Raw genomic sequence first — 14383 nt, forward strand, 5'->3', positions numbered from 1 at the left:
AAGACAATATATATATATATATATATATATATATATATATATATGTTATGATAAAAAGACATTAATAAATGTCTCCCACTCAAACTTAGTTGGTTAAAGACTCTAACTCTAACTCAACAAGGTGGACTCAGACCCAACACTTTACAGCTCCATCCATCCATTTTCCAAACCACAGGGATGCTGGAACCCATTCCAGAGTCTCCTGCTGTAGGCAGGAAAACACTGGAAGGATGGCCAGTCCATCACAGGTCTAATATACACAGTCACACTCACACCTAGAGGCAACTGAGTGTTTCCAATTCACCTGTCCCTGCATGTCTTTAGATTGTGAGGAAATTTCTTATCTTACCTATTACACAGTGCCTTTAAACAAAAAATCTGAATGTCCTTTCAAGGATTTTATGCCACAAATATGGAAAATCCAGTAATTATTTCACCCTCAGAAGTGCTCAATGTATCAACCCGGTACTTCATAAGCAAACTTTTGTGTCCATGGACTGAAATTACCTATATGCCAACCAATCAGATTTGTGTGCTATATGCATCAAATGTGGGTATGCCATCTAAGGCTGAGACTAGGATTTGTTTTGATTTACCACCTATTATTTTCAACAGGTCCTCAAATCAGCAATGGAGAGTCGTTTTAATAATGTATCTGCATAATGACCTTAGACTGATTTAAATGCAACCATAATGTCTATAATGCTGTATCACATCTAATGCTACATTTGATCCAGTTACAAAAAATACCCTCTATCTCGCATTGATTTAGGTATATTTTGACATAACAATGTTATAAGAAATCTTATCTAATAGTCCTGAAATGTGGCCTCAGTGATTTTTTCTGTCACCTGAGCCAGCCAGGCTATCAGACAATCTATTCATCTAATCGATACAACAGATGAGGCACAATCAAGACTGAAGAGAGAAAAGGAGAGGGTGTGTGTGAGAGAGAGAGAGAGAGAGAGAGAGAGAGAGAGAGAGAGATCATCACAGTAAATCAACAACCAACCTCATCTGTCACCTTGTGAATAAAACTTGCAGAACGCATTTATGCGACCTGCCACATCGAGAGCTACAGGGAATTTTTCAAAGGGAGTCAAATTAAACTATATTCTTTCAGTGTGTTACACTGTAATCTGTAGCGGCAGATAACACAGAGGAGGAAGCACAAAAGAACAAAGAAATTCAAGAGACCACTGGCCTGTGAAAGGCTTCGAGCCAAGCTGCTCGAAAGAACAGGAAACTGCTTTGGTTTCTAGGCAGGTGATCAACAGGACATTACATTACATTATTGCTATTTAGCACATGCTTCACTATTCAAAGTCACTTTGAATTGGGAAATCCTCATCTTGGGTATCCTGGGTTTCCTGGGTAAGTGCCTTGCTCAAGCGGACATTGGTTCTCATGAATTTTGCATCTCAAGCATATACCTTGTTAAACAGACTTATATAGAAAAATTTATCATTTTGACCCATACAATGTTTTTTGGCTATTGCTACAAATATACCCCAGCGACTTAAGACTGGTTTTGTGCTCCAGGGTCACATTTAGGGCAGACAGGCTGGATATATGCACATTGGGACGCAGGGAAAGTGTCCATCTGAATGGGCCGTTGAATCACTGGCTCACTTGATTCGTTCAAGAAACGAAACACCGTGTTACTACTATACTACTAAATTAATAGCACATTTGTGCTCGCACATGTAGGCCTACTGATTCAGAAAAGTACATTGCTTGTGCAATGAATATAAAAACATAAAAACTCATACATGGGTATTTTTTCTTAAATTGCTTGAATTATAAGGTTATTTTTACCTGTATTATAATAGGCTTCATCGCGCAGTGAATGCTTTGGACTCTCAGGACTCGCAAGGTCGATGACTCGATAATGTCAGCTCTCCTATCATCTCTCAATCCCTCACAGGTACACATACCGCACAATAACATTATGTCAGGGGAATGTTTTTAAATTCTAATGAAGGAATTGGAAAAATCATACCTTTTCTGTTGTCTTCTTTTTAAAGAAATTCAGTTGCGCTTGAACCATTTTGCGCGAAAAATGACGAAAACTTGCTTCCGCTTGTGCGCAGCGTGTTACAGAACCGAGTTCTGATTGGCCAATCGCCGTTATTCGTGAATTATCTTAAGTAGATAATTTTAACATTTCATTTGCATTGATAAGTTTTACATAATACACATTATTAATCCAAAGGGGATGGTATGGGGAATGGTGTTTTTACTGAGGGGATGCTTTATGCAAAACATCTGATGTGTCGAAATAGATCTGTGCATTAATGTGAATGCAGCCTATTAAAGCTGCGACTATCTATGATGCTATCAGTAATAATCAAACAGCAATGCTGAGGGAAAAAGAAAAACCCATAATTATGATTGTCTGTAAACTTTCGGATACTTTAGATACTGAAAGTACGTTTTGTTTATCACTTGTAATTGTCTTTTCCCCCCTTTATTGCTTTATATTTGCTTCTGTGTTTTGAAGCTGTGTTAGTTTGTTTTGATTTATTATTAATCTGTAATTATTTTAAGAATAGCCTGCTTCTATCATTTAATAAAAATGCACAAAAGAAATTTGATATAAAATGTATATGAAAACGTAAATGTATAAGAAAATGTAGGGCAGTAATATTGAAAATTGAGGGTGCAACGCATCGTGACGCATTGTGATATTGAACTGAATCGAATAGGCTAGTTGACATGATAATCATAATCGAATCCAATCTTGAAACCAGTGAAGATTCACACCCCTACTAGGAACGTGTGCATTAAATGTTGGACCTCTGAAAATTGCAGTCTGGTTCACTTGATACATCTGAAAAAAAAATATACCCATACATTTAGAGTTTGTACTTTAAGTCCATAGTCATTATCTGTGTCTTGCTGCCAGTGGGGAGCCCACAAATCAATATAAATAAATATTACATTTACTTAGTTGACTATTTATTTAGCTCTTCTACATTGAATTAGTTAACATAATTTTGCGCGAAAAATGACGAAAACTTGCTTCCGCTTGTGCGCAGCGTGTTACAGAACCGAGTTCTGATTGGCCAATCGCCGTTATTCGTGAATTATCTTAAGTAGATAATTTTAACATTTCATTTGCATTGATAAGTTTTACATAATACACATTATTAATCCAAAGGGGATGGTATGGGGAATGGTGTTTTTACTGAGGGGATGCTTTATGCAAAACATCTGATGTGTCGAAATAGATCTGTGCATTAATGTGAATGCAGCCTATTAAAGCTGCGACTATCTATGATGCTATCAGTAATAATCAAACAGCAATGCTGAGGGAAAAAGAAAAACCCATAATTATGATTGTCTGTAAACTTTCGGATACTTTAGATACTGAAAGTACGTTTTGTTTATCACTTGTAATTGTCTTTTCCCCCCTTTATTGCTTTATATTTGCTTCTGTGTTTTGAAGCTGTGTTAGTTTGTTTTGATTTATTATTAATCTGTAATTATTTTAAGAATAGCCTGCTTCTATCATTTAATAAAAATGCACAAAAGAAATTTGATATAAAATGTATATGAAAACGTAAATGTATAAGAAAATGTAGGGCAGTAATATTGAAAATTGAGGGTGCAACGCATCGTGACGCATTGTGATATTGAACTGAATCGAATAGGCTAGTTGACATGATAATCATAATCGAATCCAATCTTGAAACCAGTGAAGATTCACACCCCTACTAGGAACGTGTGCATTAAATGTTGGACCTCTGAAAATTGCAGTCTGGTTCACTTGATACATCTGAAAAAAAAATATACCCATACATTTAGAGTTTGTACTTTAAGTCCATAGTCATTATCTGTGTCTTGCTGCCAGTGGGGAGCCCACAAATCAATATAAATAAATATTACATTTACTTAGTTGACTATTTATTTAGCTCTTCTACATTGAATTAGTTAACATAATTAGTTGTCAACTAATAAAACTAGTAAAGCTGATAAAAACATACCTCAGGTCCACAATGAACTAAGAGAGGCTGTCAGTTGTATCTTCTGCCATAAAGATGAAGATTGATATTTTGTTAAAGAATAAGCACTTTGTTTTAAAAAACAACAACAATTTATGTTCTATTATATGTGTTTTAACTACTTTTTGTATGTTGTATAAATATATATCTAGGTAACGAAGATATACTAACAAAATAATCTTTTAGAAGGGCCCCATCTATTAATTTTGCCTGGGGCCCCCACTTCAACTTGGTTCGCCTCTGGTCATTACGCACCTCAATTCATGGAAAAACAATCCAAGTTCCCCAAGCTCTAAGCCAAGTTTCCTATATGGCCCATATATGGACTATACGCTGAGAACGCGCCAAATAGTTGACAGGCAGAACGCCACAAATACCATCTGATTGGCTAAAGAATCTGATGGGACATGCGGCCACTTTATTTTTCCATGCTTACAGAAACTAGGGCTCAGTGATAACTTTCATGGGATATAATTTAATGCACAAAATTCCATACAAAAAATTAAAATAAATTTAAAAATCACTTACAGCACCTGTAATGATAAAATGCTCTGCGGATGCCATCTAAAACAACAATAATATAATTAAAAAATTTAAAAAACACTTTCTGCAGTTGACAGAGCTTCAAATGTCTCTATAAACATTTGAGACAAACTGAATTTCCTTTTTTAAAAAAGCAAAAACAATCCAGTCTTTTGTATTTTCTGACCATTCCAAAAACATTTCACTCTCATGTAACATTAAAAGGTGCTCGCCTGCTAGTCAGCACAGCATAATTGGCCAATTTTAGACACTTTAATAATTAATGAGGCAAAAAATAAGGAGCACTTTATCTCCCCAGAGAAATGACAGCTCACGTGGAGTTTTCACTGCGACAGGGCAGACTGTCAGCCCAGACTGTGACTCAGATGCAGTAATTACTCTGTAACAATCAAACAAATTTGGAACGAATACTGTAGAAAAGCAGCTTGAATAAAAAATGGCAGTTATTCATCACTTGCCCTAAAATACATTTACCGACATGTTTGCCAACCAAACCTGTGTCCTTAAGTGTCCTATAACACCTTGTGCCAGCAGGACACCAATGTGGTCCAAATGGATTGCTGCACACCGTAAGACACCGATTAGTTGAATTAAATTATCTTTTCAGGCTTAACACCATGGTTTATTTAAAAGCTAAACAGAAACACTGAAACTTTTTTGGAAAAGCTCCTTTATTCTAATTGCACCATAGGCTAATTTGGCACGATACACAAGAGTACGATTGAAAATGTAGGAATCAAATCAACATTATTAGAAAATGACACCTGTGTTTAACACTGAATTATCATTCAAAATAACAAACAAAACAATAAACATTATGGGTAAATGGACCAGAGTTCTGTACATCACATAAAGAACATATAACCACATTGTGGCACTTGAACCATTTCACTATTAGGCAGAACATTTAAAACATCATACATGCAGTTATACTTTTAAATAAATAAAATACTGATATTACATAATGCCCTGGTGAAACAGCACAGATTTAATGACAAATATAAGACAAAAGACAAACACACAAGTTTCTGTTTAGTTGCTCAGAGGCAGTTAAGACAATTAAGAACAGTAATAAGAAAAAGAATCATCTAATTGCATCACAAAAACTATCTTAGCTTTAGAGGAGATAGAAATGTAAAAGTAAAGAAAAAGTAAAGCTGTATTAAAGTCTCTTGAATATCATTCCCATGGATTCCATGCAGACCTTAAGTTATTAAAACTTCACAAATGAAGTTTGCCACATGTAAATGGCTGACGCAAATAAATTAAAAAGGGGGTAGTGGAAAAGGAAGAATAGGGATTGAGGACACGAATATAACTGATGTAGAAAATTGTCAGACTGTGTAACGGGGCTGACGAGACGTGAGACGTGTGGATCCATCTGCAAGCTTTTATTTAAGAGACGTGGTCATAACAGGCAGGGTCGAACAATGGCAAACAGGTATATGGCGGGCAAAACACAAGAATAGTCCTAGGGCTAGCGTAGGTCAACGATCGGCAGACAGAATCACAGGGGCGAGACTAGAGGGATAAATCCAGGAAAACAGGCAAAGATCAGAAACCGAGAAAACAGGCAAGGCAAGGCAAAACAAGGAAACACGGGCAGGATAACAGAAACTAGGAATAAAACCGGCTAAGCAACACTCGGCAGAGAATGGTTGTTTGAGTGAGTGTATTATAGTGAATGTGTGATTGATGACAGCTGTGTGCAATCAGTGCTGTGTGCAATCAGTGCAATGGCTGATGGGATATGTAGTCCGGGATGACATGCAACAGTTTGTGTTGTGCGAGAGTCAATTTAATGAAAGGGTGACCTCTGGTGGTGATTGAACGGAAGTCCATGGACAGGATTCGTGAAAGACTGATTCAATTGGGCCTGCATTAGATTATCATATACTGTATGAGTGGAGAGGGTGTCACATTTGCTCAACAGCACCACAGAGAAGATGATTGGAGTATCTATGATGTCTGTCGTGTTGGACTGATGATGCACAGAATGCAGAGTACACAGGGAGCTCATAACAACAGACCCCGTGTCTTATGACGTTATACATGTTTGGTGATTGACTGCTTCTCTTGCCAGCTGGTCATTATCAGTGCCACATGGCAAAATTTCTGTGCAAGTAAAAAAGCAAAACTTGTTTACATTTACCCTGAGAATGAATGAGGTGTCTGACAGACAACACCGGATTATTAGACAAAGAATTTAAGGCAAAGAAACAGACACACTGCTTAACACAAACAGATATAAACACTCACACAAACAAAACACACATACAAGATTAGACGCAACGTCAACAGTATGATTGTGAGCTTAAGCTTTTTCACATTAATCATCCATGGCTTTTAAAACCACAACAGGGTTTTTTTTTGTTTGTTTTTTTGCATAGTCCAACTTCTTTTCTACACAATACTGTCTTCTTTTTAATTCCCAAACCCATTAATAAACCAGTTTAAAACATTCTCTACTATTCTTACTTTTCCATCTTCTGACTTACACGGTCACCCTGGATTTACACCGGTGCTCTCACAATTCTCATTCTTTCTCATACACAAAAGTCTTAGATTTAACCCAACTGGGTTCAGAGTTTGGTCTCAGGTCCTCGTGCTGTCAGAACAGGGAAAGAACTGCGTATTTTGACAACCTCCATTGCACACAGATGACCGAACACTTTATTATACCAATCCGGAGAGCGCCCCCTGTGGGACACAAATACATAAGATTGAAATTAATGACAGCCCTTTATTTAAAGGGGTCATATGATGCGATTTAAATTTTTCCTTTCTCTTTGGAGTGTTACAAGCTCTTGGTGCATAAAGATCTGTAAAGTTGCAAAGACTAAAGTCTCAAATCCAAAGAGATATTCTTTATAAAAGTTAAGAGTCAACCACGCCTACCTAAAACGGCTCGTTCTAACACGCCCCAACATAACTAACCTAACAATCCTAAAGGATCTTAATGGGATCCCAAAACGATCTTCATAGAAATTTAGATTTTTTTTTCAAGCAGATTCTTATGTGATCCTATTAGGGTTCTAAATGGCAATAATTTGAATTAGAAAACCTGTACATTCAAGATTTTTCAGCTATGGCTCAGTTTGTTAGTTATGGATGTGGCACAATAAAAACCAACTAAATCTGATCACAACTAAAAGAATTGTAGTTTCTTCCAGCTATGTACCTGAGCACTATGAAGTTTCTACGAGGATGTGGAGCCATGCTGTCTGTGATGTAATGGAAAACCTCTGTGTTGTTTTCCAAAGTCTCAATGACTCGACTGTGCAGAAGGTCTTCATCCCACAGGTGGCGCTCTCGCAGAACACGCTGCAGCACCACAGCTGGCGGGGCCTCTATCTCCACCGAAACGCGCCATAAACGCATCGGGTGCCCGTCTCCTACCTGCAAACAAAATTGCATTAAATGTTAAGGGTCAAAACTACAATAATGAAAGTATAACACACGATAATGCAGATGGCTTTGAAAGTTCTGGAAGTGGTTCTGTAGTTTTTGGAAATACTAGAAAATGATGAGCTGATCAGAAGAGCATATCTGTGCATGTCTCACAGTGGACCACCACAATGAACTCTATTAAAATGATCCACAGATTGAATCTAAGAGAGACCAGTTCAGCAGGTGAGCTGACGGCAGATGGTTTAAGCCCCGGTTTGTGCCAACAGTTCTCATGGTGCTTGGGCATCTGATATTTTCAGGTTAAATCTAAGGGGAGACTGTCACTGCCACAAGCATTAGTAAACATAAGCCTGCTAAATTTTGTTCAGTGTATTGTAGAGACCCAAAAAAGCATGCAGTAATGTGCCTGAGTGATGTAGCAAACCATCTATAAAGTGTCTTACCGTAGGTCAGCTCTGCAGTAGTGCGTGAGCCGAGACCGCCCCATTCCACATGGCTCAATAAAGATGCGCGATGTCAAAAGCACAGCCCGTAATCCTGCTTCCAGCTGGACGTTATCATGATCCACAGATGAAGACACAAGAACGCACACTCCTTTTGGAAGATCACTACTACACCAACGTCTGCAACACAAAACGCTACATTTAGATCAGTGGGTCACAACCTGGAGGCCAGGGCCCACTAGTACCCTTTTCCACCAGAATAGTTCATGTTCTGGATTGTCGGCCAGGCGAACTGAAGCTGCGTGTTTCCACAGACTTGAGAAACGAATGGTGACACAACACTGCTGTGTGTTATTTACCTCACTATAACCAGTCAAAAAGCAAACACTGCATGTCCTGGGAGTGATTCTAGTGAACTGACAGCTCTCATAACTGCCGGTACTCTCTTCAGTCCTTTCTGGAGTGATAACAAAACTGAAACTGCTGATTCAATCGCTCTCTTGCATGCCAGGTCTCGCTCTCACACAGTGGCACAGCACAAATCCGTGCCTCCTGGGATATGGCCCAGAACCCCCTTTTCATTCAGTGGAAACGCGCATGAACGCTTCAAGAGTTGAAGGTAGACTCATCTAACTTTCAAGGGGGCCTCAAGATGACTAAAAATTTTAAAATGAATAAATTGTTATTAATATATCAAAACGAACTTTGAATAAAATATTATATTAAATATACATTAATATGGTAAAAATCGCAAAAATAATAAAATCCCCCTCAATAACTTTAACTGAAGGACATACATTTCTGAAATCACAAAATTAATTGGTGGTTAATTTATTTATATCAATACTCCAAGTTTCTGTTAATAAAGTTTAAAAACAAACTGCTTTTACATATTTACAGAAGAAATACTGGAAATAGCCTATAAATAAATAAATAAACAGCCTATGAATACTGTGTTGGATAATGAGGAGCCTTAAATATATATTTTAAAAATATACATATTACATATATTGTATACACACACATTTACTGAGCAAACACATTTAACACAAGTACTAATGCATATATATATATATGTGCCAACAGTTCTCATGGTGCTTGGGCATCTGATATTTTCAGGTTAAATCTAAGGGGAGACTGTCACTGCCACAAGCATTAAAATCACATTCCCCTGAGTGTAAGTGACAAGAGACAAGCAGAGTACATCTGTCTACTGTGGGCAGGTACGCTTTAGCCTCCTTGACTGATAGTAACTGGCCTGGTCTGACAAACAGGAACAAAAAAATGCATTCTGCATTCTGACACAATATGACTTAAAATTCAGTAAATTTTGAGTTGATTGCCTTTTTAAAAGCCACATACTTTACAAAATAAACAGGTGGAATTAAAATAGTTTTTTTTTTTGTTAAGCACAAGTCTATACATGTTTCTAAAACAATAGCAATCCTCAGTGACCTTGTTTGTGTCTCTACTGAAAGTGCCTACATGACTGAAATTTGATAAATCAGTTAATTTCACACATATAAACATCTTTTCTTGTTATTCTGACACAATTTGTCACAAATCAGTGGGCAGGACTGGGAATCTTTCTCAAGAGATCATAAACACTGGAATTATCAGAACGGTTTGGCATCAGCAAGAAGATAAAAAACAGCAGGGTTTCAAAGAGGTTTCATGTATTATGTAAAATAATGATATTAAAATGTAATTTGCTTTTGCTGTTCTGCAAAGTTTTATTCTGCAAAGTTGTTGCTATAATCTGCCCTAAAACTGTATAACTGAACTGTAAATAACACTTAAGTTGGTTAATGTGACACACAGCAGCCACGAAAGTCCTGTATAACCGATGTAGGCCAACTGGTTTTATTTCATTTTTCCTTTTTTTTTTAAATATAATGAATAATAAATATTCCCAAACTTGTTAACTATATCATGAAATATCTTGATTCTCGAATATGTAAATTAATTTTGCATCTATAACGGGCGATGGACAAGTAGCCTAATGTAAGTGTAATCTATTACCTACGCATAAAACCCCTTTTTACTTTACTTATGGGTGTCATGTAATAAAATATTTTTAATATGACTGATTTTGTATTTAATGTGAATTTAATAAAAACATTGTATTGTTACTAATTATAACGCTTTCATTGTACAGAAAGTAAGCCAAGAACATTTACATTATCAAATAACATTTTCATTGACTTAAATCTAGTGTGAGTTTAAGCACTCGCAAAAAACTCCTGTGAAGCAGTCTACACTGTGAAATGAATTCAGTCAGAGAGCACGCGCACTGAACAAACCTCCGCGGCGTTTCAGCGATGACTAATCTAAACGCTTCTGATTAGACATTGCATTCATAAGCTCAACAAAATCGTCTGTGATTGTTTTAATGCGCAACTCTACAAAAACACGTAAAAAGAAGATACGACGCAACATGAGCATAATGCAGCAAGCATCGCTTTTACTGTAATTAAACCATTACTGTCTTTTAGTTTATAGTTTTGCATTTCCTGTCAAAATAAAAATATCTGAACCTCACAAACATGCATGGTGTCATGCATGGTGGTTGAGGGAATTAAACTGAACACCTTCAATGAATTTTTAACAGAAATGAAAGAAATCAAGACAAATTCTGCAATAAAATTAAGGAAAATATATTTAAATCAAGCCGCAGGTGTCTTTCCTCTATGATAACCATGTATTTTCATCAAACCACAGAACATTCTTCAAGCTTGTTTCTCATCTCAGCTAGTTTGCCAGAAATTATCAGTCACATGACATTTTAGCAGTGACTTTCTCCTCTTCCAGAGCCACTCTAAAGCTGTGACTGATGAAGGACCCTGGAAACAGTTGCATCCACAGTCTCTCCAGTCCCAGTCACTGAAACCTGTAACCTTTATGCATAGTCACTTTGTTGAGGACAGCCTGCCGTATTTGTTGTGTGAACCTGTCATAATGTATTGTGGAACTGTTAAAATTATATATATGTGTGTGTGTGTGTGTGGCATAAAACTAAACTGCAGTAGTGCTTCCGCATTAGTGCTTCTCAGAGTATCGCTACCTTTTTATAAGCCAGCTCAGTGTTGTCGGGGCCGTGGGCATGGTGCCAGCCTTTACTGCGCTCAGATGCCTCTCTGAGAAGACACTGAATGTTGTCTTCTAGGTATGCCCGGTAATCCACTGGCTCGCCCAGGGCATTCACCCCAAGCCCGTGCAGAGGCAGCGGCTGAGCGTCAGCAGCCACATAAGAATTCCTAGACTGAAGCATCATTTCATGCGGGATCTGCAGAAAGAAACAGTGACAGAAAGCTGATCAGTGCAAAAATAAGCTGCTCCCTGTTCCCACAAATGAATCCTGCCCCTACTAATGTAGACAAGATATGCAAAATGACTTAAAATGGCATGACATCAGAAATTAAAAAGTGGTTACCTGGAATAGTTTCTTGCATTCAGTGATCATGTGACTAAGGCAGTGTGTGGCAGCCATGTTCTCACTCAGGTCCTTGTGGTCTGGTTTGGCTCCTCCCTTCCTGCTCATGAGCCTGTAACAAAACCGAACATAAACAGTGACCAAAAAAAAAAAAAAAAGACAAAAGTAGAGAAAAATTGACAGGAAAACAGGTACATTTCATTCCATGAGAGATCAGGATGTTCACAATAGACAACAATTAGTTGTTTTGGAAAATTGAGCAAGTAATTTCTTATTCCATTCTGTTATGTCGGGGCCTTTCCATTGACTTCTTATTATGTTAGGTCACTTTTCTCGTAGGGACCTTGGCTGGTCCTGCGATGAAGGCAAAACCTGACTCACACACACCTTGGTGAAGCGCCATCTTTCTTGGAGGCATTCAGGTGCAGTATGGAGGGTGCGAGACAGACAGCCAGACTCTCCGCAGTCATTTGGTTTTCCTGCGCAGATGCAATGTCACTGAGGAAATAGAGCAACGTCTGTAGAACCTCTCTGTTCTCATCTGGCAGCAGAACCACGGCTGCTTGCACGGCCTGTAAGCGCTGCTCCGCTGGAACGACTACACACACACATACACACCGGGGAGAGAGCTGATTGAAGCAATGATGAGTTTGGTACATAAAAAAAAAAAGTGAACTTGCAAGCATTAAAAAAAATTGTGAGGCTGTGTGTGTGTCACTTACACTGGTACACATGCAGAAAGGTGTCTGTAAGTTTGGAGGTGAGCACGGGTTCAGGCAGATCCCTAAAGTACTGTTTAATCAGATCAGCCACGTCATAAGCTGATTGGCCCTGGTAGGTCACATGATCGGGGGAATTCTCATTGAGCTGCCTGAGGGCCTGAATTCGGGATTTAACCCCTGATTTCCGGAATATTCCCACCTGCAGAAAAGAATTACAGATAAGAAGCAGAAGGGGGGTGGGATGTTTGCATGGCTGTGTGAGTGCTTTTGCTTGCATACAGACCTTCTCTAGACACTGGCTGCGTAGGTATCTCATCGCCTGCTGGATGCTCTGAGGCAGAGGCTGGCCAGTTCGCTGAACGTTTACGATTGGCGGAACTCCAAACACGTATTTATCTTTGTAATCTGGAACTTTGGAACGCTTCATAAACTTCGGAACCACCCTGACCAATGACAGAGAAAAAAAGGATTCATTTTTTTATTATATTATATTATATTTTATTTGGATCATACAGTACAAAACTTTGGAATCATCCAATTATTTATTTACTCTAATTATTTATTTAATTATTTACAGACTCATTTTTTATGTTTATATATTGACAAATATATGGATATACTTTTATTATGTAATATATTCATGTATAAATGAGAAAAGGAGGTTTAAAAAGCACAACAGTACAAGAATCCAATATATGGATGCCCAGAATAAAACCTGCAAGGTCATATCATTGTAAGATAAATTCAAAATCACCGCAGCAGGCGGAATTGGAATTGCAGTATGTATAAACCGTGTGAAAATTGGATCTGTTTGCTGTCTATGACACTGACGCCGGCCTTTAACTGTGGGGTGTGTGGGAATGGACGAAAGAGGAAAGATAATGCCTCCTCGGTCACTGGTGCAGAATGAAATGAATCATCTTTAGATCTGCGAGCCATGACAGTGTCTGATAGACCTATAAGCTTCTCATCAGAAGCCGTTTCCTGCAGCTGAAGTTTAAAATGGACAAATGCAAAAATTATAAACCAATTTACACTCCGTTTCTGCAATGCTAAACTGAAAATTACTGGAGAACGGAAGAGTGTGTGCGCGTATATCTGCATGTGTGTACATAAACAGAACTGTAATTTTAGCTCTGTTGGCAGAGGTGGATATGGAATGTAATTTTCATAAGCAATAAAAAGCCAGCAGGGGAACAGATAGAGAGAGAGACAGAAAGATGCTGTCATTAACCGCATCTGTTAGAGCTGTTTTACTCAACTGATTGTGTCATTAAAAAACACTTTTGGTAGAAATGAGATTTCCTGTGTCAGACATAAGAGAGCATTAATGCCACAACTGACCTCATGAGTCAGAGAATGTGTCCAACGCATCAATGTGTGCACAGTACAAAATCACTCATTTTTTTGGGGAGAGGAACATGCCTTGAGCTACCATCTTGTGGGTTATTTAGAAAGTGTGTGAAAATGTATGAGTATGTGCGAATGTGCTTTCTCACCAATTCCAGCCGTGTTTGCTGGTGTCTGTGTGTTTCTCCAGGATGGCGGTCAGTCGTAAAAGGCTGAATTTCTGCAGCAGATTGAGTTGGGCAGCTGACTGCCTGTTGATTTCTAAAGACGCTGAGGTCACGCTCGGACGATGAGAGTTCTGGAAACTGTGCCAGCGCAACTTTCTAAGGATAGAGAAATGGGTGGAAGAAAGGGAAGTGTGAGGAAAAACTACAACAATGAAATCATAAACAGATGGATATAAAGGCAGGCACATTCACTCTCTTGGATGTAAGAGACACATGTAAACTTCTTGAAATAAATTAACTTTACGTG

General features: G+C 38.1%; 1 protein-coding gene across 1 annotated transcript in view; it reads right to left on the minus strand.

Annotated features, from left to right (window-relative positions):
* Positions 1–7132: 7132 nt before the first annotated feature.
* The window catches only part of LOC107655888 (stAR-related lipid transfer protein 13-like), a 59244-nt gene continuing 51993 nt past the window's right edge, over positions 7133–14383 (minus strand). Inside the window, exons 7-14 of the mRNA XM_016443500.1 lie at positions 14059–14232; positions 12843–13002; positions 12560–12758; positions 12225–12435; positions 11838–11949; positions 11469–11690; positions 7732–7949; positions 7133–7250 (exon numbers count right to left, since the gene is read on the minus strand). Of these exons, the coding sequence (XP_016298986.1) occupies positions 7133–7250; positions 7732–7949; positions 11469–11690; positions 11838–11949; positions 12225–12435; positions 12560–12758; positions 12843–13002; positions 14059–14232 (1414 nt within the window). The remainder of the gene's footprint in view (positions 7251–7731; positions 7950–11468; positions 11691–11837; positions 11950–12224; positions 12436–12559; positions 12759–12842; positions 13003–14058; positions 14233–14383) is intronic.

The sequence above is a fragment of the Sinocyclocheilus anshuiensis genome, unplaced genomic scaffold (assembly GCF_001515605.1).
Source record: "Sinocyclocheilus anshuiensis isolate Anshui unplaced genomic scaffold, SAMN03320099.WGS_v1.1 scaffold860, whole genome shotgun sequence".
NCBI classification, from domain to species: Eukaryota; Metazoa; Chordata; class Actinopteri; order Cypriniformes; family Cyprinidae; genus Sinocyclocheilus; species Sinocyclocheilus anshuiensis.